At 34.9% G+C, this 27,722-nt stretch overlaps 1 protein-coding gene across 1 annotated transcript in view; it reads left to right on the top strand.

Annotated features, from left to right (window-relative positions):
• Positions 1-27,722, top strand: part of TMPRSS2 (transmembrane serine protease 2) — a 123,684-nt gene that overhangs the window by 53,463 nt on the left and 42,499 nt on the right. Inside the window, exons 6-7 of the mRNA XM_003766371.4 lie at positions 14,197-14,316; positions 16,363-16,492. Coding sequence (XP_003766419.2) covers positions 14,197-14,316; positions 16,363-16,492 — 250 coding nt within the window. The remainder of the gene's footprint in view (positions 1-14,196; positions 14,317-16,362; positions 16,493-27,722) is intronic.

The raw sequence follows: 27,722 nt of genomic DNA on the forward strand, positions 1-27,722 counted from the left end.
CCATTTCTTTTTCTCCAGAGGTCTATCATATCTAACTTTTCTAGTATTCTATTTACCTCTTTGGCCTTATTTATTTTGTGATTTGATTTTCTAATTCTGAGGAGTGCAAAGGTTGAATCTCCCCACGATTATAGTTTTGCTATCTATTTTTCTTGCAGCTCTCTTAATTTCTCTTTTAAGAATTTAGATGCTTACACCACTTTGGTGCATATATGTTTTTTTATATTGCTTCATTATTTATGCTACCCTTTAGGGAATAGAGCCTTCTTTATCTCTTTTAATTTAGGTTAATTTTTGTTTTTGTTGATCTGAGATCCAGGATGGCTACCCTGCTTTTGACTTCACCCGGCCCGGTGAATTTTTGCTCCGTCCTTTTACCTTTTATTCTGCGTATCTCCCTGCTTAAGGTGTTTCCTGTAAACAACATGTTAGCCAGGATTCTGGCTTTTAATCCATTTCTGCTAATCCTTCCCTCTTTATGGGAGTTTACCCCATTCACATTTATGGTTAAAATTAAATTCTGTATTCTTGCCATCTTGTTAACCCCTATTTTCTTTTTCCCTTCTTTCCCCCTTACCCAACCCTTCCAGTTTAAACTTTGTGAGCCCCTTGGTTCTCCAGCCCTCCCTTTTTAGTATCCCTCCCCCCACCTTAGGTTCCTCCCCTATCTTACTCCTTTCCCTCTCAGTTTCTGTATTTCCCTTCTGCTTAGCTTATTCCTTCCCTTTTCACTTTTCCTTCTCACTTTTCAGTAAGGATGGGGAAAGTTTTATATTGAATATGTCTAAAATTTTTTTCTTAAACCCAATTCCTTTGGTTAAAATCCCTTATTCATCCCCTCCATTCTTTCTCTCAGATATAATGGGTTTCCTTTGCCTCTTTGTGGAATTAAGGTACCTCCACTTTACCCTTTTTCTGATCAATGTCCTTTCCACCTCTAATTTCTAGAACAAAGGTAACATATATTTTTTATACATCTTTACAGCAGAAAATATAGTTCCCAAGATTTTCTTTTTACCTTTTTGGGTTTTTTCTTGAGGTTCTAATTTGCAGATCAAACTTCTTGGTTAAAGTTCTGTTTTTCACCAAAATAGGTGAAATTCACTTATTTCGTTGAATGACCATCTTCTTCCCTGGAAAAGGTCCATTTCTGGCTGGATAAGTTATTTTTTGATTGCATACCGGTTCCTTAGCCTTTGAATAACATATTCCAGGCCCTTGATCTTTTTAATTGTGGATGCTGCTAAATCTTGGGTGATCCTTATTTGTGGCTCCTTTGTATTTGAATTGGGTTTTGTGGCCCTTGGAGTATTTTTTTCCTTTGTTTGGAGTTCTGGCATTTGGCCGCCTATATTTCTTGGTGTTTTGATTTGGGATCCCTTTCAATTGGGGATCGATGAATCCTTTCAATGTCTATTTTCCCTGTTTCTATGACTTCTGGGCAGTTCTCTTTGATAATTTCCTGGAAAATAGTGGTAGGCTCTTTTTCATTTTTTTCTGGGGTCCAATGATTCTCAGATTGCCTCTCCTAGACCTGTTTTTCAGGTCTGTTGTTTTTCCCAGAAGGTATTTCAATTTTTCTCCATTGTTTGGTTTTGGTCTTTGCTTGACTGGATTCTTCTTGTCTCCTCAAGGTTTCAATTTCCATTTGTTCTATTCTTATTTTCAATGAAGTGTTTTTCTTCCTCCTTTTTAAAATATCTTTTTCTAATTGTCCAATTTGTTCTATGGAATTTTTCCATTTCCCAAATTTTATTCTTCAAGAGCTATTTTCTTTTCCAGTTCACTAATCCCTATTTTTCAAGGATTTGTTTTCTTTATCCCTCTGTCTCTAAATGAGTGGGATGACTTCTCAGACTCTCTTGCCAAGCCTCCTTCTCCTTTTTCCATTTTCTTCTAGCTCTCTTGTGAGAGCCTTTTAATTTTCTATGAATTCATCTATGCGAGGAACAGATGATCTCCTGTGGGGATTCACCTGAAGATTCTGTTTTATCCCTCAAGGGTTTTAGGTCTGTTCTCTGTCTGTATAAAAAAGCTGTCAATCGTTAAAGTCCTTTTTTAACTTTTTGCTCATTTTTGTCAGAGGAAAGAATCAGAAGACAAACTAGCAAAGAAAAAAGGAAAAAATACCCAAATGGAATCTGCTTTTTTTGGGGAGGGGGCTGGGTGGCGTTCCAGCTTCCTCTTATAGACTGAGGGGGCAGCAGCGAGGCACTAGCAGGACTCTGTTGGCCTGCACTCTGAAGACTGTGAGGCGTGCTGAGATTGCTGTGGGGGAGGGGTGGCCCCAAAAGGGAACTCCAGCTGTTTGGCTTTGTATTCTTCACCCCAGTGTTTTGCTTCTTTGCCGGGCTACTATTGTGCTGGGGCCAAAGTATCCAATCCTGGGTGAAGCTCTCCCACAAGGGGCTGAGATTCCCCAACCCCTCCGGTCTGCTTGGCTGTGAGCTGCTTGTTGAGCTTCACTGCTGCTGCCCTCAGCCTGTGCCCGATCTAAAACCGTCCGCCTTGGAGCAAAAACAGACCTTTCCTGGCGGATCTCAAGGATGTCTTCTCTTGGTAACTGATTGTGGTTTTTTTTTTTTTTTTTTTTCAGTCAGGCATTAATTCAGAGACTTGTAATGAGATGGATTCTGAGAGAAAATGCGGAGCTTACATAGCTGTGTGTCTCCTCGCCGCCATCTTGGCCGGAAGTCGATTATATTGTTATTATGTTATCCCAGAATTGTTTTTACTATATATTCTATATTTATATTTATGTGCACGCAGATTTATACTGTATTTTCTGTTGTGATTTAGAATTATGTTTTTTCACATGACAGTTGATATTTTGTACTTTTTCTGCTGAGAATTGCATTTTCATAACTTCTAGACATTTATTTTTTGAGGAACAGCTTTTGTTATTTTTTCAAGAACAATTACAATTTTAAAAAAATTTTTCTTCAAATACATGGAAAGATAGTTTTCAACATTCATTCTTTGTGATTCAAATTTTTCTCCCTCCCCACCTCTATCATCCCCTAGAGAGCTAGTAATCCAAAATAGGTTAAACATTCTTCTAATTCTTCTAAACATATTTCCATATTTATCATACTGGACAAGAAAAAAACAGATCAAAGGGGAAAAACGAGAAAGAAAAAAAAGAAATAGCAACAATAACAAAAAAGGTACAAATACTATGATATGATTCATATTCAGTTCCCATACTCCTGTTTTTGGATGCAAATGGTCTCTTCATCACAAGTCTATTGGAATTGGCCTGAATCACATCATTGTTGAAAAAAGCCACATTCATTACAGTTGATCATCACATATTCTTGTTGTTACAGCTCTTATTCTTATAAATTTCAATAGTTCTTTTTTAAAAATAGTATTTTATTTTTCAAAATATATACAAAGATAGTTTTTACAAAATCTTGTATTCCAATTTTCTTTCCCTTTCCCTCCCTCTCACCCTAGGCCATGACAGCAAGAAATTTGATACAAGTTAAATAGGAAAAATTCTTTTAAACATATTTCTATATTCACAATATTGCACAAGAAAAATGAAATCAAAAGGAAAAAAAAACATGAGAAAGGAAAAAAAAACTAACTAAACAAATAACAAAAAAGTTGAAAAACATGCTTTGATCCACATTCAGTCTTTATAGTTCTTTCTCTGAATGAATGTGGATAGCACTTTTCATCCCAGTCTATTGGAATTGTCCTAAATCACGTCATTATTGTAAAGAACCAAGTCCATAGCAATTAATCATCACATAATTTTGTTTTTTTATTGTGTATAATATTCTCTTGGTTCTGCTCATTTCACTTAGCATCAATTCATATAAGTCTTTTCAGAAGTCAGCTGTTATTTCTTATAGAGCAATATTTTATTACATTCACATATCATTACTTATTCAGCCATTCCCCAAAGAATGGGCTCATTTCAATTTCTAGTTCCTTACCACTAAGAGTGGTAGTGGTCCTTTTTGTACATATGGGTCCTTTCCCTTCTTTTATGATCTCCTTGGGATACAGACCTAAAAGATCACTAATCTAACCATTCTGGAGAGCAATTTGGAACATAGTTTGATAGCCCTTTGGGCATAGTTCTAAATTGTTCTCTTGAATGGTTGGATCATTTCACAACTCTACCAACAATGCATTAATGTCCCAGTTTTCCCACATACTCTCTAACATTTATCATTATCTTTTCTTGTCATCTTAGCCAATCTGAGAGGCATGAAGCAGTTTCTCAGAGTAATTTAGATAGTTTTTTTATATATTTTGCATCTGAGACCTTTATCAAAGAAACCTACTGAAAAGATTTTTGGTAGTTGACTGTTTTCCTTCTAATTAAAATTTCTTTAGTGTGGTTCTGTAAAACTGAAGTTTTTTTACAAAATTATTTTATCTTCTGTGATCTCTCTTGGTTAAGAACTCTTTTCTCCATTGTTATGAATGGTATATATTATTCTCTTTTTATTTATGATATTGCTTTTTACATCTAGATTATATATTCATTTGGATCTTATAGGATATAGTATAAGATGTTGATCTAATCTTAATTTTGAAGGGGTAGTGTAAAAGGAAGAAAAATATTTTTTAATAAAAAAATAATAAAATTAAGTTTTTCAAAATATACATAACTTTGATGAAGTAGCAGGATAAGTAAACCCAGAAATTACCAGCTTTTATGAACATTACCTAATAAAACACAATAAAAACTGAAATTCCATTCAAAATGACTAAAGAATATATACACAGAAGAATATAAAACTTGCCTTACAGAAATAGAGATCTAAATAATTTAAGAGATGAATTAGAGTGGGCCTTATAAGCATCATTTATGCAGGTAAGGCCAAGTGGAAATACTTGGTGTTACCAGAACCATTTTATGTAGTCCACATCAAACATTATTAGGTCTGGTTGGTGACAGGTTTTTTTCCCTCCAGTGATGGAAATGATGGAAGTGATAATAATTTTATTCTTCTTAGGTTTATTTATTTATTTTATTTATTATTATTGTATTTGTGTATATAATTATTATAATATTATTATATTTATAATATTACACATGTCAAATATATTATTTATTATCCCTTACCACAATCCTCTATTACCTATTAGGAAAGCAAATGACAATTGACAGCTTACAGTGAGAAAACGGAGCTGAATAAAGCCCATCATTACTGTTGTCCTTGACCTTGTAAATGTTATAGAACAAATAGGCCCAAGGGAAGTGATTTGCAGTTATTGACCTCACTAATGCTTCCCCTCCACCTCACTCTACTCCTATAACTGAGATTAGTCAGGAGCAGTTTGTTTTCACTTGGGAAGCAATCTATTATATAGTCCTTTTCCAGGGCCATCTGAAATTTCCCTTACATTGTCCCTGATTTCTTCCTTCCTAAAGGCGTTGCTATACATTTTTACATCAATGACATATTGCTGACAAGGCCAGATAAGGCCATGGTGACAGATGCATTAAATCACATGATTTTTCATATGAAGGAAGAAATCAACCCTAAGAAAATCTAGGATCTAATCCAATCCATTTTGGTTAGGGAAAGGCCAGAAGATTCTGGAAATAATCCAGAAAACAAAATGACTTGCTCAGGATCACACAGCTAGCAAGTGTGTGAAGCCAAATTTGAACTTGAGTTCTCCTGATTCCAGGTCTATTGCTGTACACACTGTGCCACCTACTTGCTGACATTCCTTCTTGACAATCTAAGAAGGAAGACTTTTTGTTGACTGATTTAAAGTTTAGAGAACCCACATTCTCCATTTTAGTATCCTGATAGTCCCCATTTACTAAATTACTTATAAATCTGTCTCTTTCAAGTGGGACCCAGAACAGGATTCAGCTCTAGAGTATTTGAAACTGGTTGTGTTGATGTCTTTCCCATTGTCCCTCATGATCCTGCAAGGCTCATGTTTCTGGAGGTCAATGTTCAAAAAGATTATGCTCAATGAAACTTTTCAGGCACCCAGAAGTAGACAGAATAAACAACAGGCATCCCTTGTCTCTCCCTCCCTTTCTCCTCACTCCTTCCTTCTCTCCCCACTTCCTTCCTCCCTCTGTTCCTCCCTCCCTCCCTCTCTCTCTCTCTCTCTCTCTCTCACACACATGCACATTTGCTCTTATAGCCCAATCATACCCATCATTCCCCATTTTGGGACGAACAGTACTGTGTATGTGTTGGTTTGCTTGGTCATGTTTTAAGCTTAGAATACTATAAGCATTTTCACTTCATGTGTGTATATTCTCTAAAATCTTTATGAAACAGTCATCTTTGTAGGAAAGATTAAGATTCCTTCACATTTGCTATTTGTAAGATCTGGTGGTTAACTATAGCCATTTTTGGACTTCCATACTTCTCTTTCCAGTGAAATGATAAAATTAAGAAATTGTCCTGATGGATTTTTAATTGCCAACATTTTAATGTTAATTTATATGTAACTCTTTCACATTCCCAGGGACTGTTATTGATTCATTTCAGGGAAAACCCTGATCTGTTGTTTTATTTTAAACATGAATTTTAAGAACAAAGAAATCAGTAGGACTGTCTTTGAAAATAAATGTGTTAATCTAGTATGTGTTAAAGCAATACCTCATTACTCATTGGGGATCTTAAATGGATTGGGAGATTTTAAGTTTGACCATCCAAGCAACACAAGTACTTCTCTAGTTAAGTGGAAGTTAAAATAGTTTGGGAATATTTTGGTTAAGAGTGGGAGGGATGTGAATGACTTAATTTTGTTACCTAAGTGTCCATTTAGCCTTTTAAAATGGTTGGTTTAATTTATTAAAATGTGCAATTTTAACATGGTGTTTATGAGGTTTTAATTTAGTACTCATAAAATGGTGGTGAAAAAGTGAATTACTAATACATTTTTACTTTGCAAGAATATAAATGGAAGTTAAATGTGTATAGTGATTGGTAGATTTGAGGCTGAGCTATATCATTAAATGATTTCCCAATATAAGAATTTTTTTCCCCCTAAATGAGAAAGTTTTCTGGAGGAATGAGTCTTTGTGTTGTGAGACACATAGGTATTTGAATTGCAATTATAAGAGCCTTTTGGCTGACCTTTCTTAGACAAATATTATCCATTCATTCAAAGTATTTTCTACGATAAGTGAGTGTTTGAATGAAAATATATATGAGTGAGTAAATTCAATGAGAAATAATTGTGTTGTTTATTGAGCACTGAAGAGCCTGCATTTTTTAAAATGTATTTTTTACTCTGTATGAATAAGTGTTTAGTGTGTTTGTTTCTATTGAAATATTTTAGGGAGCCAAAAAGAGAATTATCATAGACCAAAGTGCCTGTAAGTGTAAATTCATTTTATTTCCTGTTGATAAAGTATGCAACTTTTTCTTTTGACTTGGATAAAAAGATTAGTATTAAAAATCTGTTAACTTGTGGGAGAAAAAAGCCACTGAGGCAGAGCTCCAAACAAATAGCACTTTATTAAAGAGTTCATGGTCCTCTCTAATGAAGTGGACCTCATCTTCTCATGATATGAGATGCTTCTGATACACAGGCCCTTGTTTTTTTATAGAGTTTGATATTCAAAAATACAAAATAGGTAGAATATAGAATCTCATTGCTCTTTGCTCTTGAGGTCTAAAAATGACAGGGGAGTCACAGGTTGGGTAAACAATGGGACATCCCTGCTGACTAAGTGGTCACAAGATAGTCACCTACTCATGTTCAGCAAGACATAATGGTTCAGAGTTACAAAAATAATTTGGGAAATTCTCAAAGAATCAAGGCATCCCATTTCATGCTGGGTTTGTACATGGAATCTGAGCAAAACAGTATAGGGATCTTTGTCAGTTTTCTTGTGGTTTGTACAAGCTAGTTTTGTAACTGGTAAACAAAGTAGTCACTATTAAAGTTTGAGACCTAATATAAAGACCTACTATAAAAACCTATCTTGTCTAATTATCAATATATATGAATATATAACTGATCAACCCTGAGGAATAAAGTAGGAGTCAAAATGAATCATTTCTCAAACTGATTTAGTTAGAACACCCACCTAACCAAAGTGAAGCTCAACCTTCTTCAATGGCAAAATGAAATGCAAATATTAGGGGAAAAGATTTGTTCCTATTAATCAACAACTACATAATTATTTGTCTGATCCTTCAAATCAGGTGTCCGACATTTCTGAAGTCAAATTTATGACTAATCAACAGCATCCTAGAAAGAGGGGGAATGTTCTAGTTCAGTGGTCCTGAGACTGGAGTTCTGGGATCCAGTCTCTAAGAAGACTTACTTGATAAAAATGGATTGACTTTTGGACATGGTTGTTTCTGCTGAGCCTCTCTAACCTTTATTCCATTTTCATAGTTGTCTTGGTCTTAAGGTTCTTGCCTCCTTCAGAGGGCTCTGTATACTCTGGAGAACAAGTTATAGTCACCCTCTTTGACAGGATTCCTTTTCTTTGTGATTATTTTTTAAAATGTCTTCCCAGAAAGGGGTTGGGGGACCAAGTAGTATTGTTGGAAGGTGCTTTCTTGATAGCATGTGGTAACATGAAACTGTCACTATGTAAGTATTGTGAATGTTCATTGCCTTGGGAATAAAAGAGATTCTCTACTTGACTTGGTGATAATTCTGTGTCTCTAGTTGTGTATAAAGGAGTGATTATTTTAGCCTATAGAATCAGGAGCCAGTTCATCTGCAGAGGCCTTTAAGAGAGCTAAGATTTTTGTATCATTTGTGTGATATGATTCCCATAGAAGGAAAGTTTTTATATATTTTCTGCAAGTATTTTATTATTTTTTACTAAAATAGTGTTTTTTTTCCCCCAATTACATGTCAAGAAAAATTTTAAGCATCCATTTTTGTAAGATTTTAAATTCCAAATTTTTCTTCTATCCTCCCTCCCCTCCAACTCCCCAAAATATAAAAATGGTAGGTAATGATAAGAGTGTGTATCTTGTAAAGTTATTTCCTTATTAGTCACAGTTATAAAAGAAGAAAAAGATCTAAAGAAAAAAAAAAGCACAAAAAAGAATAAAGTAAGTGAAAAAAGTATGCTTTGATCTGCAAAGTCCTGAATTAGTTCTTTATCTGGATATGGATAGCATTTTCCTTCCCGAGTCCTTTGTACTAGTTTTGTATCATTGTGTTGCTGAGAAGTGCCCAGTCATTCACAACTGATCATCACACAGTGTTGCTGATACTGTATACAATATTCTCCTTGTTCTCCTTATTTCACTTTGCATCAATTTATACAAGTCTTTCCAGGTTTTATCTGCCTGTTCATCACTTCATATTACACAATAATATGGAATCTGAGCAAAACAGTATAGGGATCTTTGTCAGTTTCCATTCCATTTATATACTACAATTTGTTTAGACATTCTCTAATTGGTGGGTATCCCCTCAGTTTCTAATATTTTCCCACCATGAAAAGAGCTATTATAAATATTTTGGCATATTCCTTTTTTCTTCAATGATCTCTATGGAATATTGATCTGGTAGTAGTGTTGCTGCATCAATTTGTTGCCCTTTGGACATAGTTTCAAATTGCTCTCCAGAATGGTTGGATTAGTTCACAACTCCACCAACTGCATTTTAGTATCCCAATTTTCCCACATTCTCTCTGATATTTATCATTTTTTTTGTCATATTAACCACTCTTATAGGTGTGATATGTTATCTCAGAATTGTTTTAATTTGCATTTTTCAATCAAAATGATTTGAGTTCTTTCCTTGCATAGATAAATTTCATTTCTTTATCTGAAAAGTGTCTGTTCATATCCTTTCACCATTTATCAATTGGAGAATAACTAGCATTCTTATAAATCTGACTCAGTTTTCTATATATTTGATTAATGAGGCCTTTATCAGAGACATTTGCTATAAAGATTGTTTTTCAGCTTTTTGCTTTCCTTCTAATCTTGATTGTATTGGTTTTATTTGTGCAAAAGGTTTTTAGTTTAATGTAATAAAAATGATCTCTCTCTCCACACACACATACACATACACACTCACACATATATTTGCATTTTTAAGGGCTATCAAATTGTGTATACTTTTTGATCTAGCAGTCTCTACTGGGAGATCATAAAAAAAGGAAAAGGACCTATATGTGCAAAAATATTTGTAGCAGCCCTTTTTGTACTGGCAAGAAACTGAAAACTAAGTAGATTTCCATCAGTTAGGGAATGGCTGAATAAATTATAGTAAATAAATGCAATGGAATATTATTCTATATGAAATAATCAGAAAGACTCTCAGAACTGAATGTGGATTACAACATAATATTTTCACCTTTTTTGTTGTTGCTTGCTTTTTCTCATTTTTTTTTCCTTTTTTGATATGATATTTCTTGTGTAGCATAATAAATATGGAAATATGTTTATTTTTAATATTGCAGTTTTTTTGCTTTTTTAAATAGCTTTTTATTTTCAAATGTATGCAAAGATAGTTTTCAGCATTCACTCTTGCAAAACCTTGTGTTCCAAATTTTTATCCCTCCCTTCCTCCCATCTTCTCCCCTAGACAGCAAGTAAGCCAATATATGTTAAACTTGTGCAATTATTTTATTTATATTTCCACATTTATCATGTTGCACAAGAAAATCATATCAAAAAGGAAAAAAAGCAAGCAAACAACAACAAAAAAGGTGAAAATACTATGTTGTGATCCATATTCAGTTCCCACAATCTTTTTTTTGGATGCAGATAGTTGTCTCCATCACAAGTCTTTTGGAATTTGCCTGAATCACTTCATTGTTGAAAAGAGCTATGATGAAAATGTTTAGAAGAACTGCATATATTTTACCTATACTGGATTACTTGCTGTGTAGGGGAGGAAGATGAGGGGAAGGAAGGGAGAAAAATCTGGAACACAAGATTTTATAAGAGTGAATGTTGAAAATTATCTGTGCATGTCTTTTGAAAATAAAAAAAGCTATTATTTAAAAAATGAACTTGGATGATATATCACTTGGTATATATATGTTTAGTATTGATATTGCTTCATTTTTATTGTACCTTTTAGCAACATGTTGTTTTCTTCCTTATCTCTTTTAATTGGATCTATTTTAGCTTTTCCTTTGAGCTCAGGATTTCTATCTCTGCTTTTGAAAACTTCAGCTGAAGCATAATAGATTCTTTTCTAGTCACTTCCCTTTACTCTATATTTTGTTTCTCTGCTTCAAGTATGTTTCTTATAAAGAATATATTGTAACTTCTGGTTTTTTATCCACTCTGTTGTCCTCTTCTGTTTTATGGGAGAGTTCATTCCATTCACACTTGCAATTATTATTAGTTACTGTGTCCTTCCTTCCATTCTATTTTTCCCTTCTGTTTGTCCTCTCTCTCCTTTCACCTTTTCCCTCTTGAAGTGTTTTGCTTCTCTCTCTTCTGCCTCTTTTGGTTTGCCTTTTCTTATGTCAATCCCCTCATCCTCCTTAGTTACTGTCCTTTCTTATTTTTCTGTTGTGTAAGGTAGATTTTTATATTCAACTCATTGGCTATATTATATTTCCTCTTTGAGCCAATTCTGATGAGAATAAGAGTCAAGTGATGCCCATTACCCACTCTCCCATCTTTCCTTCCATTGTAATAGATTCTTTGTATTTCTTCATATATCTATATATGTACATATATAGATATATAATCTATCCCTTTTAAAAGTACAAATAGAATAGAATACAATAGAAATGTTTAGCAATTCTTTGTCATAAAATTATATTCCCCTTCCATTATAGAATTATATTTAGTTTTTTTTTTTCAGATGAAATATTCTTTATTGAAAGTCTTTATTTTTTGATTTTTGGAATTTCATTTTTTAAGCTGAGCTTTTATAGAGGCTCTCAATTCTTGTGTGATTGCGATTATGATTCCTTAACACTTGATCTCTTTGTTTTTGCTAGTTACTCTTTGACCTGTATACTCCTGATTTTGATTATGATAATTTGAGAATTTTCCATTTTGAGCTTTCTTTCTGAACTTACCTTGGATTCCTTTTGTTTTTACTTTGTCCTCTTGTTCATTTATGATTTTTTTTGGATGCCATTATTCAGCCATTTTTTGTTGTTGTGATTTTCAAGTACTTCAAATATTTTTATATTATCTGTTCTTTTAATATTTTTAATAATATGTTACATTTTTTAATTTAATTTTTTTAAAAATATTTCTTGTCTCACTAGGTCATTTTCCATTTAGCCCATTCTGATTTTGGGGGTAATCACTATTTGTATGAGATTTCCCACCATCTCTTATAAGGTATCATTCCCTTTGTCATTTTCTCCTTTTTATCCCTTACATTTTGTTTTATTTCTTCCAGGTACTCTTACAATCCTTATGGCAAGGATATTTTATAATGAGGCTTTATTTGGACTTGTGAGGTTATTCTTTGCTTCCAGGTTTATCCCTTGGTCAACACTCAGTCCAAGGTATTTCATCATATTACCTGACTTTTCTTTGGTTTGTTCACATCATCACCCTCAATGTCTGAGTAGAGATCTTGTGCTTTGATTAGACTCTGCTCTTGTACTTTTGGATGGTCTCTTATGTGAGGTGATATGGCCTTGCATTAGTTATGGTAATATCTGAGAATAGGAGGAAGTACATAAGAAATATCAGAAGGGTAATATTGATAGAATTTAACAACAGATTGGGTTCAGGTTCTGGCCTCATGTATTGAGTGTCTATAATTTTTAGTTGAATATTTTTGGGGTCACTAGGTAAAGTACACTACCATTCTCAAAATTTGATAATTAGGCATGAATTTTGGCCTTTGCCAAGACTTTCCTTCATTTCTGGGCCTTTGAAATAATCTTATAAAATCTGATTTAAAATTGATATACAACACCATTGTAATTTATCCTGCATCCAAACTAAGAATTCATTCTATAGCCTAACTGATTAGGCCTCATAGTCTGTTTGAAATAAATGATGTGTTTTATATTTCTGCTTTTCTTCATTTTGTCAGCAAGTCACTATACCTAAAACATCATCAATTTTTGTAAAGGTGCTGTTGAAAAGTTAAGAAATATTTAAATTTATTTCTATTTTCATTCATTAAGAAACAAAATATTATTTCTAATTGTTTTCAAGTTCTAGTCAAGTTCTTAACTTGTTTATTGTTTAACTTTTGATTAGTATTTGTCAAGTTCTGAAAGGAGTACACAGTAATTTCCCAAACATTATAATTTTACTGTCTAATTATTTTGTTGTAACCTTATCATTAGAAACATTTGGAAATCTGTTCTTCCTACTAAAAGCCCATTGCCTTACATCCTTAGAGTATTATACTTTATTTTTTTAATGGGTTATTATTATTATTTTTTTGGTAAGTCTTTAGTCTTGACTTTTGGAGTATTGCATTCTAAATTGTCTTGTCCTTTCTAATTGCCATTGTTAATTTGTATGGATTCTTTTTGGGGGATCCTTGGTATTTATACTCCTTTTTGGCTTGCATTAAGTACTGCATTGTACTGCATTGAGATCTATCCTTTACCTACTTGTATATTTGTGTATAGGAAACTGTGGTCATTAATTTCTATTATTGGATCATTTTTTGTAAATTTCTGTGCATTTCTACTATTGTTCTTGTTACATTTTATCTATCTTGTAAAGTGTTGCTTGATAAATTATTTGTGACTGTTTGCTGCCTTCTTCTTCCTTTTCCATTTGATTAGATTTGCAAATCTTTAAACCAATACTTCCCTCTCTCCCAGCTTTTAAAATACACATGATACTTATACAAAGCAATATAGGATTTTTATTAGTTAGTGTGAATAAAATTTAATAGTAAATGTGAACACTTAGCCAATAACAAAAAAATATTCTTTTTCTTTTTGTGTGTGAGACAATTGGAGTTAAGTGCCTTGTCCAGGGTCACATAGCTAAGTATTTGAGGTAAGATTTGAACTCAGGTCCTCCTGATTTAAGGGCCAGTGTTCTATCCACTATGCCAATTAGCTGCCCCACAAAAAAATATTCTTTCAGATTTTTGAGGGTGATGGTTTATCTGGTGACTTGAAAGTGATTAATATGTTTTCCCTCTTTTGACAGTCTTATTATCTCTTAATAGAGGCTGTATTTGTTCTAAATTTGCTAAAATTACATATAGCATTGAGATAGAGGAGCTAAAAACAGTAGAATTTGCGAGTTATTACTCTTTTCCTTCTTAGTGAAATGTGTACATTTCATTTGCTTTTTTTCCCTCAAGTGAAAACTACCTGCCCAAATTCTGGAATAGAATGTGGAACTTCAGGAACTTGTATCAATCCAGCTAATTGGTGTGATGGAATATCACATTGTCCAAGTGGGGAAGATGAGAACCATTGTGGTAGGTATATATAGAAATTAGTAATATGAAGATGCTACCCTGTATAGTCTTTCTTATCCGTAGCAATTTTCCTATTCAATAGGGAATTTTGGGGGATGTGCTTGAGTCATGAAGCAATTGAGGTTAAATGACTTGCTCAGGTCACGCAGCTAGTAAGTCTCTGAGGTTGCATTTGAACTCAGATCCTCCTGATTTTAGGACAAGTACTCTATCCATTCCACCATCTGGCTGCCCCTTGATTTTTATTAATTTATTTTATGATTTTTTTTTAATGACAAATTCATAGAAATGGTCTACTAATATGTGGTAGACCCATGATTTGTATTGGTAGAGAGAAGTCCCACAGTATTTTAAAGACCTGGGATTTTATTAGCTGTAAGGAGGGAAAAGTTAGGAGAGTATTCTAATCATAAGTAGTTTTTAAAAAAAACTTTGAACTTCAGTCAAAGTCAACTTTAGTCAATGTAACATGGACAATTGAAAGCAAATTATAGAGCTGAAAGAATTCTCTTCAAAAGTAAGTGTCTTTAAGTTTATTTTGGACATTTGTTTTTCAAGATAATATAAAATTGTATATTATAGAAAAATAATCAGAATAAGAGCAAGGGATATTGCTTATTAATAATTGTTGTTGATTAAGAATATAACAAATACTATATAATAAGAATGTTTATAATCATTTAGTGCTTTTAAAATATTTTCTGCAAATTGGTGAATTCAATAAAGTTATTTTTATGGCAGTTGAATAACATTTAATAACATAATAACTTTTACAATCATTTTTATTTAACTTAGAAATTTTTTAAACTAAAATTTTATATAAATTTTTTTAATGAAACAATTTTAAAATTGTTTCAGTAACTCTACAGTTAAGAGTGAGATTTATATGTTACACTCTTTTACAATCCTGTCAAGCTGTATGTTATAAAAATCTTATTTGTCAATCATGTTCCTATTAATGGAGGTGTAAGATTTTGTCCTTTCTTGGTTCTTTTTTGGGGGGGAGTCTTTTTATCTCATCACCTCTTTTCTTTAGTATTTGATCTTGTTGAGGGTCAGCCAGCTTGGTTGAATGTTAGAATAAATTCTAGGAATTGATGTAGATTTCCTCTGGCAATCTTTGTAGGTATCTTAAATATTCTAGAATCTATTTCCCTTTTCATTTGCTTATACTTAATTTTTGTTCAGGTACTTGTACAGATGCACACAAGTGTGAGTCTTCTCTGAGTTTTTGGTCCCCTACTCTAAGAATGCAATGCTCCTTTGCCTCAGACTAATGAATGGATCCTTCTTAGATACTTCTTAGATGAGAATGAACATTCTCTGGCTAGTAATAAGATCTTGCTCAGACCCTGATTTCCCTCCCTCACTCTTCTTGAGGTCTTAATCCTCTGACTCCTAGATTTTCTTATTCTTTGTTGACATTTGTCTATTTTCCTCGACTTAGTTTAATTACCCACAGCAAATATCTTAGCAAGATTATAATTACTAGCTATGTTTGTAAGAATTAAATGACTTCTTCCAGAGGATTGACTTCCAGCTCTGCCTTTTGTGAGACACATTCCGAAAAGTGAACGATATCCTGAGGGAAAGTAATAAAACCCATCTCTCAGATTTGTTGTGAGGATCGAATGAAATAATATTTGTAAAGCACTTACCACAGGGCCCGGCACAAAGCTTAATCATAATTGTTTCTTTTCTTCTGATTTTATATATGAGGAAAGTAAGGAAAGTAAGAACCATAGAAGTTACATGAAATAAACACAATGACATGGCAGATAGGAGTCTGTCCTAAGTTTAGTAACTCTAGCTACAATGTCAGACAATGTTCTGACTTGTATAAGACAATTCTGCTCTCTAGTTCTTAGTTTCTTATGTAACATGATAGATTTGGCCACATTGGTGTCTAAGAGATTTTCTAATTCTAGGATCCTACAGATCTGTATAAAATAAGGATTTAAAGTTATTTATACATATCTAAGTGAGAGAATTTGAGCCCTAGAGTTTATAAAACTCATTGAATCAAATCTGTATTTTTTAATGCAGTTCGCCTCTATGGACCAAAATTTATTCTTCAGGTTTACTCATCTCACAACAAATCCTGGTATCCTGTATGCCATGATGACTGGAATGATTTCTATGGAAAAATAGCATGTAAAGATATGGGATATAACATGTGAGTATGACAAGTTTAATAGGGAGGGGAAAAGATTGCATATATGTCTTTGATGTCCTACTTGGTCAAGAATGAAGAGATATTTTGACAAGTTTGGGTATGAATGGGCTGTAAATAATTACTAACCTAAAATGATGTCCCTAAAGGTCTTTAAAGAGATTGGTGCCAGGGAAGACAACCAGCCTGCATTATGCCTCCCTTTTAAACAGTGGAAAAGGGATTAAATTATTTCTGCTTGGTCTAAAATAGTAGTGTAGGAAATGATGTCTAAAAGTTGCAGTGAAGAAGATGTACAGAAAAAAAAATTTCTCATTGTTGGAGTTATCCAAAAATGGAATGTCTTTCCTTTGGAGGTAGTAGATTTCTTGTAATTAAAAGTTTAAGAATATTTTAGTAACAATCATTCTGCTCCCCTCCATCTCAATTTTTTTCTTTATTTGTTTTTCTATTATTCAGAATTCAATATTTGGAAAGCCTTCAAGATATTTGACTTATGGTCTGTGGCTGGCCATGTTGTGGCCAAAATATATACCATAGTCCCTATTGTGATCTCTATAGACTGGACAAAATAGTAGGATTGTTTAACTATGGTGGAAATAGCTCTCTTTATAACAAATCAACATTCAGCGACTGTCTCAGATTTATTTTTTATTTTTAAACTAGCAAATTAACCCTCATTTTTGCTCAGGGGACAAGCCATTATACACATTATAGATATAAAACACATTTATAAAAATGAGCATGAAAAGGGAATGTTCTAGGCATGTGGGATAGCCATGAAAATGCTCAATCAGGAGAGGGAATAAGATACAAAAAGACTGAAGGGTAGAAAAAGAACCAAGTTATGAAGGGCTTTAAAAGTCAAACAAAGGCATTTATATTTTGATCCAGATTGGGAGGGTAGATGTAGCTTGATAATAATAGGGTATAGGGTATGGGCTATTTCCCTGGAGGGCCTCCGAGTCAGCCAGAGTCAGGATAAATTAAAATCCTTAGTCTTTAGGGGAAGAAGTGAAAGAGGAAGGCAAGCAAAATCCTGGATTCTGGATTCTGGGGGTCCGGAGTCACCAACTTCTCTCCTCCTTGTCCTTCTGCCCAGTGCCTCTTTGGCTCCTCTCCCTCTGCTCTCCAATCCTTGCCTATCATTATCTTAACACCAAACATTCAGCAAGCACCAATGGTGAGAAGAGCCATTTATTCAAACATATGCTAATAAAGTCATTGTCTCACAACTAATAGGTAAGTTAGCCTTAAGTGCTTGGTTGTTTGATTCAAGCATACATTTTTGGAGTTTCAGCCCTCTACATCTCCCGCTTTCTTTTGTTTTAGAACACAGGTGATCACCTCTTCCTGACTTCTCAGGAAAGGAGGTGAAAAACGCCAAAGGGAAGTAGGGATTCAAGCTAGATAGTGTTAGCAGGTTTCTGGGCTGAAGGGTATTAGTAGAAATAGTTATACACAAGCACATAGCAATAAAGCACAGGCTAGCAGTGATGACTCTCCCCACAGCTGATGCAGGATCAATGTAGTGTTACAGACATGAATTGTACATGTAAGTAGTGATATATTAAACAATATGAATCAACATGGTATTGTAAAAGATTTCCAGAAGTCCTAGAAGGAGAATATATAAATAACAAATACATATATGCCTCCTTCAGCAACCAAGAGATAATCCAAAACCATACTATTGTCCATTACTTCACATGTCAGGGAATCCAATAATTCCTGAGGGTTTTCAAGTCCTGCATCAGTTTCATTAACAATTTTTGATGTCCATGAGTCAATTGCCATAACTGCCATGCTCTTTCAGTGGTGGACACAATCAGCAATGGAACCACTCAATGTTTCTTGGGTCTTCTCCTTTGTTTCAAGGATCTTCTCCATCTCTCTCTGATGGACAAGGAGAATACGGCTCATTGGCACCCATCTGATTCCTTCTCCATCTGTAAGCAAAACCCTCTCCCCCAAGCAGTTAACCTATCTGGTCCCTTCCATTCACTACTTTCTGTATCTCTCCATCTCACCTGGTAATTATCTAAAGATAGTGGAACTGCTTGCACTGGACACTGCCCTTCTGATTGGTTATAAAACCTGGCTCCCCCTTTCTTTTGTTTTTAGAGGAGTGTCTTAATGTCTCTGTTTCTCCTCTCTACTATTGTCTGTCCTTGAGGATTAAAGGGTATGCCAGTGATGTGTAAAATCTTATACTGTGCACAAAAGTGTGCAAAATGTTTAGAAGTATATGCAGGTCCATTATCTATTTTTATTGCTTGTGGTACACTCATAATTGCTAATGCTTGGATAAGGAATTCAGTTACCACTCGGGCTGACTCTTTTGCTGCTGGTATTGCAAAAGTGAATCCCGAAAAGGTGTCTACCACAACATAGATAAAAGACAGATAATCAAAAGATTTATAATGGGTTATATCCATGTCCAAATGTCATAGGGTCTCAATCCACAAGGGTTCTTCCCTGGAGAGAGCGCAGGAGTGTGGAAAGGAAGGCAAGCTGTATAGGCTTTTACATGCTCCTAGCTTCCTCTTTTGTTATCCCAAATTGTAAACATAAAGCTTAAGCAGTCTGATGATATTTAGAATGAGATTCTTGGGCTGCCTGAAATAAAGGAATATTGGTCAACATGGTTAGAAGGCTATCTGCCTTTGAATTACCATCAAAAATAGGCTGGAAGTATCATTATGCAAGATATATATCTTACCTGGATGCTTTCTCACTTGCTCTTGAAGTTCCTTAAAGAGCTGATATATATTGGGAGCTACAAATTTTATTTGGGCTGTGGCAATTCTTTGTACCACACCTACTGAATAGGCTGAATCAGATATTATATTTATATTTCTTGGATAATAAGTAAATGCTAGCATGATTGCATGCAATTCATTCTGCTGAGTAGACTGAAAAGGAGTTCTGACTTTTCTCTTTATAGTTAAGTCATGAGAGTATACAGCACAAATATTATGTTTGGATACATCTGTAAAGAAAGTTGGTCCTTTAAGAGGAACTTTAGACACCTTTTATTCAAGAATCCATTGCCAATTATGTAATAGTCTGGTTATCTTTAGTGGAGACCCGTGTGTAAAATTTGAAGCCATAGTCAATAAAATTTGCCACTCTGGGGATGGTTTCATAGCATACATTAATTTGTGTATTGGTATAAAAGGTGTATATCTTGTCAGGTCTTATTCCAGATAATTGTACTGCTTGCTTAATGACCTTTAATAAAATTCTAGCCACAATCACTGGGTAAGGAGTAAGGCTTTGATATGGTTGTACTGGGATGTTCACCCACTCTATCACACTGTCTCCTTGATGGACTGCTGTGGGTACCTTTTTTGTAGCAAAAATTGATATTTCCATGGGTTTTTGAGTGACTCTTTCAACCACATTTGATAAAGCCAGTTCAACTTCTCTTAAATACTGTTGAGCTTGTTTTGTAAGCTGGCGTGGTGAGTTAAAAGCACTGTCTCCCCTTAAAATGTCATATAATGGTTGCAATTGATAGGTAGTCAAGCTTAACACTGGACACATCCATTGGAAATCTATCAATTTCTGAAAGTCATTTAAGGTATTCAACTTTTCTGGTCTTAAGGAAAGTTTTTGGACTATAAACCTTAGGGTATACTTCATATCCTAAATATTGAAAAGGAACATGTCTTTGCATTTTTTTCTGGAGCTATATGCAATTTGTAGTTCCTTAGTGTTTCTTTTATCTTTTGTAGACATGATTCTAACATTTGCTCCTCAGGTGCATATCCCAATATATCATCCATATAATGTAATAACATTATTTTTGGAAATGCTTTTCTTAATGGAGTAAGAGCAGCAGCAACATACGTTTGACACACAGTAGGGCTGTTTTTCATTCCCTGTGGCAAAACTGTCCATTTATATCTTTTATAAGGCTCAGCTAAGTTAACTCTGGGCACTGAAAAGGCAAATCTTTTCATATCCTTCTTAAAGAGATGGATAGAATAGAAACAATCCTTAATGTCTATAACCCAAAGAGGCCATTCTCTAGGCAATTGAGTAGGAGATGGAAGTCCAGGCTGAAGAGTTCCCATAGTTTCCATCTGTTCATTTACTTTTCTTAAATCAGTCAACATCTTCCATTTTCCAGATTTTTCTTACAACAAATACAGGGGAATTCCAAAGACTTAGAAAAGGTTATAAGTGTCCTTGGTCAAGTTGCTCCTGTATTATATCTAATAAAGCCTGAATTTCATTGGTACCTAAGGGCCACTGTTCTATCCACACTAGTGTATCAGTTTTCCATTAGATAGGAACAAGTGAAAGTGTTGGCAGGCCTTCAGCAGCAGCCCTGCCTAAAAAAACAAAGTACTCATTTTTAACCGTAACTGTTGTAAAATGTCTCTTTCCCACAGATTGATGGGGACTTTTTTCTACTATAAAAGGAGTAAAAACTCCTGTTTCACCTTCAAAAGTCCATCTCAAAGGAGTAGTACTAACTCCAGCTGCTATTGATCCTTCTATGCCAGATACATAGAGGTCTGCCTTAATCTTTGGCCAGTGACTGGGCCAGTTGGCACCTCTAATGACTGTATAATCTGCATCAGTGTCTATCAATCCTTCTAATGGTATGTCATTTATATAGATAGTGAGCATAGGTTGGTCAATTGTAACTGCTGCAGTCCAGGATATTCCTGGATATTTCTTTATTACTCTTTAAGTTCACTTAACTCCCCATGCCCTCCAGTGATATTTCCATTGCCCTCTCCAGTCTCTTCCTCTTTCTCCTCACAATTTCTCATCTGGCTGTTCTTAAAACTTTTCTTTTTTCTAGAACTTGTGGGATTCTTTGTGGCCAATTATATTATATTGTACATATTGGATGTTTCCTTAGAAATTGAATCAGGACCTTTATCATTGTAATATTCACATAGTTGATCTCCTACTAGTTTCCAATTATCTGCCTTTATTTCTTCTTCCTTGAAGAGCCAAGTGGATGTGCATTCTAATGTATCCAAGAGTCCATCAATCTGCTCCCAACTTACAAGCAAATCTTGCTTCTTTATTTGTCTAAGTATGCTTTCTATAGAGCTTCCTCAGGGTGGGGTAGGGGAGAATTTTTTCCTAATATCTGCCCCATTTCAGCTAGAAAATGAAAGTTCCTAGTTTAGCTCTTAACAAAGTAAGTTCCCTGTTTGTCTATTAAAATACTCACTCTATTTCCTGGTCACAGGGACTTCTTTAGTGAAATTAGGGTGCTTGGTTCATGTTGGGTGCCAATTGTAGGATATGGGCTATCTTCCTGGAAGGCTTGGAGTTCACCAGAGTCAGGATAAATTAAAGTCCTTGGTCTTTAGGGGGAGAAGTGAAAGAGGGAAGACAAACAGAATTCTGGATTCAGGAGTCTGGAGTCACCAACTTCTCTCCTCTTTGTCCTGCTGCCCAGTGCCTCTCTGGCCCCTCTCCCTCTGCCCTTCAATCCTTGCCTATCATTATCTTAACACCAAACATTCAGCAAGCACCAATGGTGAGAAGAGCCATTTATCCAAACTTATGTAATAGAGTCATTGTCTTACATCGAATAGGTAATTTAGCATTAAGTGCTTGGTTGTCTGATTCAAGCATATCTTTTTGGAGTTTCAGCCCTCTACAATAGAGGAATTAGGAAGGAAGGAGAATTTGGTGGTAAAGGTAACAAATTCATTTTTGAACATATTGAATATTAAATAATGTTTACATGAGATTCAGTTTAGGAGGCAGTGAAGATTCAAATTAGACATAAGGAGAGAGATCAGACTATTAGTTCTGATTGTCATCTGCATTTGGATAAATAAGTGAATTCAAGGGAGAGGATGAGATCATTAAGGAACATATTATAGAGAGAAAAGAGAAAAAGTCTCCAGGACAGAGCCTTTAGGGTCATTCATAGTTAGTAGATGTAATCTGCATGAAGATCTAGCAAAAATAGAATAGACAGGTAGATAGAAAACTAAGAAAGAGTAGTATATCAACAAGAAATTGATGACTGATAGTATAAATGGTTATGGAGAAGTCATGGAGGATAAGGATTCAGAAAAAGTTATTAGATTTGGCAGTTAAAATATTGCAGACTTTGGAGAAAGCAGTTTCCATGGTTTGATGAGGTCAGAAAGAGAAATATAAGGGGTTAAGAAGAAAGTGAGAGAATAGTGGTAGCACTAATTATAGACAACATTCTCGAGGATGTTAGACACACAGAAAAGGAGTGATATGGAATGATAGCTTGTAGGGATGGAAGGAGATCAAATGAGAGTTTTTTTTTTGTTTTTTTTTTTGAGAATGAGCTAGACAAAGTATGTTTGTATTCAGTGGGAACGTGGCCAGTAGGGAGGAAGGGACTGAAGATAAGTAAAAGAATGGTAATGATAAAGAGGTTTCCTGGCGAAAATGGGATGGAATGGGGTCATTTGTGCAGGTAGGAGAATTTGCCTTAGTAAGAAGGATCACCTCTTCATATTAGACAGGAGCATAGAAAGAAATAGTGGCAGAAGATATTTTAATGATATTAGATGAGAAATGGGAAAAAAGAGAGCTCTTAGTGAATGGCCTTTTTTTTTTTTTTTTTTTTTTTTTTTATGCTGGGAAGATTTTATTTTACATTTTTGCCTGGGCCAGTAGGTTATATTTTTGAAACTGCAAAGGCTTTCTTTTATTTTCTCTCCTGAAGTACAAGTCCTTTCCCTGATTCTCCTGATTCTGTAATAATTGGGTATTACAGAAGTTACTAAGTATGAATCTCCATCCTTCATTACATTTCACAAGTATCTCCTATTTTAATTCTCCACCTTTGATTATGTAGGTCAGTCCCTACTCTCAAGAAGCTTACATTCTTTGGGGGGAAATATAATATTTGAAGGAACCAGAAAAGGAGGAGACAAAGTCCAGAGGGTTCCTTTTCAAATTTAAAACCCTCACTCATGATTACATTCTATTTCTCATATTTCAGTTTTCTTATTTAAGTTTCATTTCTCCAGTTTTCATAACTGTGGAAATTCAATCCCCACAATCTCCCCCTATCTTTTTTCTCCATTATTTTGTTTCCACAACCTTTTCTAATCCTCAAATTTGACTAATACTTTTTATATCCCACTTCATAAAAGTTTATTAACCTCTGCATAGCTCTCCTTACACAGGCTATTATATAACCTTTTGCTATTATTATTATTCCAGCAACTACTGATAAGAAGGTCAGGATGAAGATTACTATGTCTTTGTATTTTCTAAACCATGACTTTAGTCAGTCAGTGGATAATTAATCTCTGAATTCTCTGCTGATTCTTCTGACAGCATTGTCCTAAGGGTGAAGGTATAACAACTACCTCCAATTGTAATACATGTTCCTCCTTTTTCTGCTAACAACCTGTCCAAAGCCATTCTATTTTCCTTTGCCATTCTGCTATTGGCCTCAGTTTTTTTTTTTTTTTAAGTGCAATATGAGGCAAGATTCTCAGCTAAGAGGTTACAAAGTGCAGACATGGGAAGTTTGTGGAGAGATGAAAGCTTTTGCAAGACCTGCTATGATGAGTAGATAATAAGTCAATTAGGGATGTATAAAAAAAATTGCTCGGCAGTAGTGAGGGCCTAGTTGAGATTTTGGGTCATAGATTCATAGTGAACCTTTGTGGGGATTATAATTGCTCATCCTAGAAGAAAACATCACTGAGGCAGAGCTCTGAACTAATGGTACTGTATTAAAGGATCCATGATTCCTCTCTAGTGAAATGGGCCTCAAATCTTCCTCATGATTTGAGATGCTTCCTTAGAAAAGGTATGTAAGTTGATAGGATTGGGTAAAACATTGGGCTTTTCCACTACTTAAGTGGTCATAAGATGATTACCTGCTCTTGTTGGATAAGAAAAAGTGGTCTGGAGGTGTAAAAATAAGTTTAGGGACTTTCCATGTCATTGAGTCACCTCTGCCATGCTAGGCTTTGTCATCATAATAAGGAAAAAACAAAGGTGGAGGGCTTCCAGTTAACTCCCTAAGATTAAGTTTAATGCTCTGGGGCTTAATATATAAAACTTATAATCACCACTACTATAGAATTACATCAAACTGATTAATACCAGTTGGAACAGAGTTGGAGTACAAATGAATTATTTCTCATCCTGGTCAGCACAATGATCATAGCATGTGATTTTCTCTAACTCTATTCAGTAACACAAAAGAAAGAGTAAAGTTATTGGATGGGGAGAGTAATCCAAGGGTAGGGCTAGGACTAGGTAGGTCAGGAGTTTTGATAATGGCAAGGTACTTGAGAAAAGGACAGTGATAGAGTTCAGTGGGTTCACTAAGATAGAAATGAGAGTAATAGTCAGTACAGGGATGATGATCTAGAAAAGAACAGAAGATTTAGAGGAAGCTTTAGAAGTTGTGGTTAAAACAAAGAACAGGATTTGGAGTTATAAGACTAAGGGAAAGGTGGAATGAACACAGATTATGATTAGATAAAACGAGTTTTGAAATTCCCAAATGTGATTGTGGAATATTCCTGGGTGATGACAAGATCAAAGTTATAATCTTGTCATCTTTGTATATGGCACAGGTAAATTGAGGACAGGGTCATAGAAGATGAGTTAACTGAAGAATAGGGAGGGCTAGATTGTTTGAAGGAGTGACAATGTGATGTTAAAGTCCCCTCATATGATAGTTGGAGTTGAGGAGAAGATAAGGACTATAGACCAGACACTGATTTCATTGAGGAAGGAAGGAGAGTGTTCTGTAATAGCTACCAAAATCTTGATTGGGTAATTATAGATGAAATAAACCTCAAAGAAGGAAGTTTGACTGAGGATGATGATAGAGAAAGTCTGGAAGTAGTAATGGTGGGCAAGAAGTATTCCAATTTCCTCACTGTGCCTGGTCAATGTGGCGTTTCAGTGAGCAGGGAAGCTGCATCATCAAAGTCTCAATAAACGCAAAAAGATGGGAAGCAAGAAAGGGAAAAGGTATAAAAATTTTTTTAAAGCTTTTTTGTTTTCAAAACATATGCACTGATAATTTTTCAATATTGCCTTCTGTTTCAGATTTTCTCCTCCTTCCTTCCACCCCTTCCCCTAGATAGCAAGCAATTCAATATATGTTATAGGTTTTAAAATATGTTAAATCCAGTATGTGTAAACATATTTATGCAATTCTCTTGTTGCACAAGAAAAATCAGATCAAAAAAGGAAGAAAATGAGTAAGAAAACAAAATGTAAGCAAACAACATCAAAAAGAGTGAGAATGGTATGTTGTGATCTACACTCAGTTCCTACAGTCCTCTCTCTGGGTGTAGATGGCTCTCTTTATCACAACTTTATTGGAGCTTGTTAAGGACCAAGTTTGAAGGGGTGGATCAGTTCTCTGAGCAGATGTTGGGAATGAAATAAATTGGAGACAAGAGAGAAGAGGAGAGAGGTCAGAGAATGAAACTGCCTCTCAGTCTCCTTCTATCAATATCATCCTCTCACATGAAGAGATCTATTCTGCTGGTCAGAAGGATCCCCAGCAGCCACTAGCAGGTGGCTCCCATAACAGGGAACTGGCATCAATCAGCTTATTGCTAGAAAGAGTCACATTCATCAGAATTGATTGTCTTATAATATTGATATTGCTAGGTACAATAATATCCTGGTTCTGCTCATTTCATTTACCATCAGTTCATGTAAGTCTCTCCAGGCCTCTCTCAAATCATCCTCCTGATCATTTCTTATAGAACAATAATAATCCATAATATTCATATACCGTAACTTATTCAGTCATTCTCCAACTAATGGGCATCCATTCAGTTTCCAGTTTTTTGCTCTTACAAAAAGGGCTGCCACAAACATTTTTACATATATGGGTCTCTTTTACTCCTTTAAGATCTATTTGGGATACAAGCCTATAAAGGACTGAAACTCTGAGTAGGTGCACTTGAATCAGACAACCAAGCACTTAAGGATAGCTACCTATTTGAAATAAGACAGTTACTCTATTAGCATATGTTTAGAATTGCTCTTCTCACAGTTAATGCTGGATCAGTGTTTGGGGTTAAGAGAATTGTAGGTAAGGATTAGGGGGTAGGATGAGAGAGGCCAGAGAACTTCATTTTGTGTCAGGACGAGGAGAAGGGAGGTTGGTGGCGAGCTTGGGGCAATATGTCTGTCTCCTTCATTTCTCCCCCTAAAGCCCAAGGACTTTTACTTAACCTGATTCCAGCTGTTTCCAGGGAGCTAGCCTGGACTTTACACAAGCCCAGTAGAAACACTGCTAGATCAAAGAGTATGCACAGTTTAATAACTTTTTGAGCATAGTTTGAAATTGCTCTCCAGAATGGCTGGATCCGTTCACAGTTCCACCAACAATGTATTAGTGTCCCAGTTTTCCCATGTCCCCTCCAACATTCGTCATTATTGAAAAGATATAAAATTAAAGCTAATTTATTTCCTGTGGATCAGTTATTACACAGAGCATAGTGGAAAGATTAGGTAGCTTTAGAGTTGGATGTTGAGGGTTGGGGTTGAAAGGGATTGGAATAAAGGAGGGATGGAAAATGGAATTTGAACTATTGCAATGAGTGGTTTAGAATAATTGAGACAAGGTGGGAGTGACAGTGTATTAATCCTTGAGGTATGAGTTCAGGTAGGTTTTGGCCTTGGTTTGGAGATGTCATAGGGCATCTGTGTATGATGGAAAAGCAAGGAGAAGGGCAAAAACATGGAAGTATTCAGGTGTGGACAAAGCAACTTCTGTGGAAGTTTAGATAGCAATAAATGTTGTTTGGTTAGAGAAATGGAAGAATGATATAGGAGGCAAGTTTAGGTAAAGTTAACTTCTGATTCCTTGAAAGGAAAGATGGTAGACAATGTCTTTCTCCAGTCAGAATGAAGTAGCTCATGGGCCATGTTAAAGTCCCAATCCAAAAATCTCTCCCTTCTTTTTTCTCACTTTGCCTTCTTTCTTACCATTGGTGGGAGGTAGAATCAGGGAATAATCTGGATGGTCTCCATAGCTGAAGCACAAAGAAGAAAAAGTGTTCTCTTTATTCACTTTCCATCCTCTATCTGATTTGAGATTCCCCTCATTTCCAGGCAACACTGGTATCTTATAATATGGTGATTTTACTTAAAATATTATCTTTTTATTTATTATCTAGTCCAGTTTGTTTTGCTTCAACTCTGATTACTTTCTGCACTCCTAGGTGCAGCCACTTTGAAGGAAAGAAGTAGAATATTGAATGGG

The sequence above is a fragment of the Sarcophilus harrisii genome, chromosome 3 (assembly GCF_902635505.1).
Source record: "Sarcophilus harrisii chromosome 3, mSarHar1.11, whole genome shotgun sequence".
Lineage (NCBI taxonomy): Eukaryota > Metazoa > Chordata > Mammalia > Dasyuromorphia > Dasyuridae > Sarcophilus > Sarcophilus harrisii.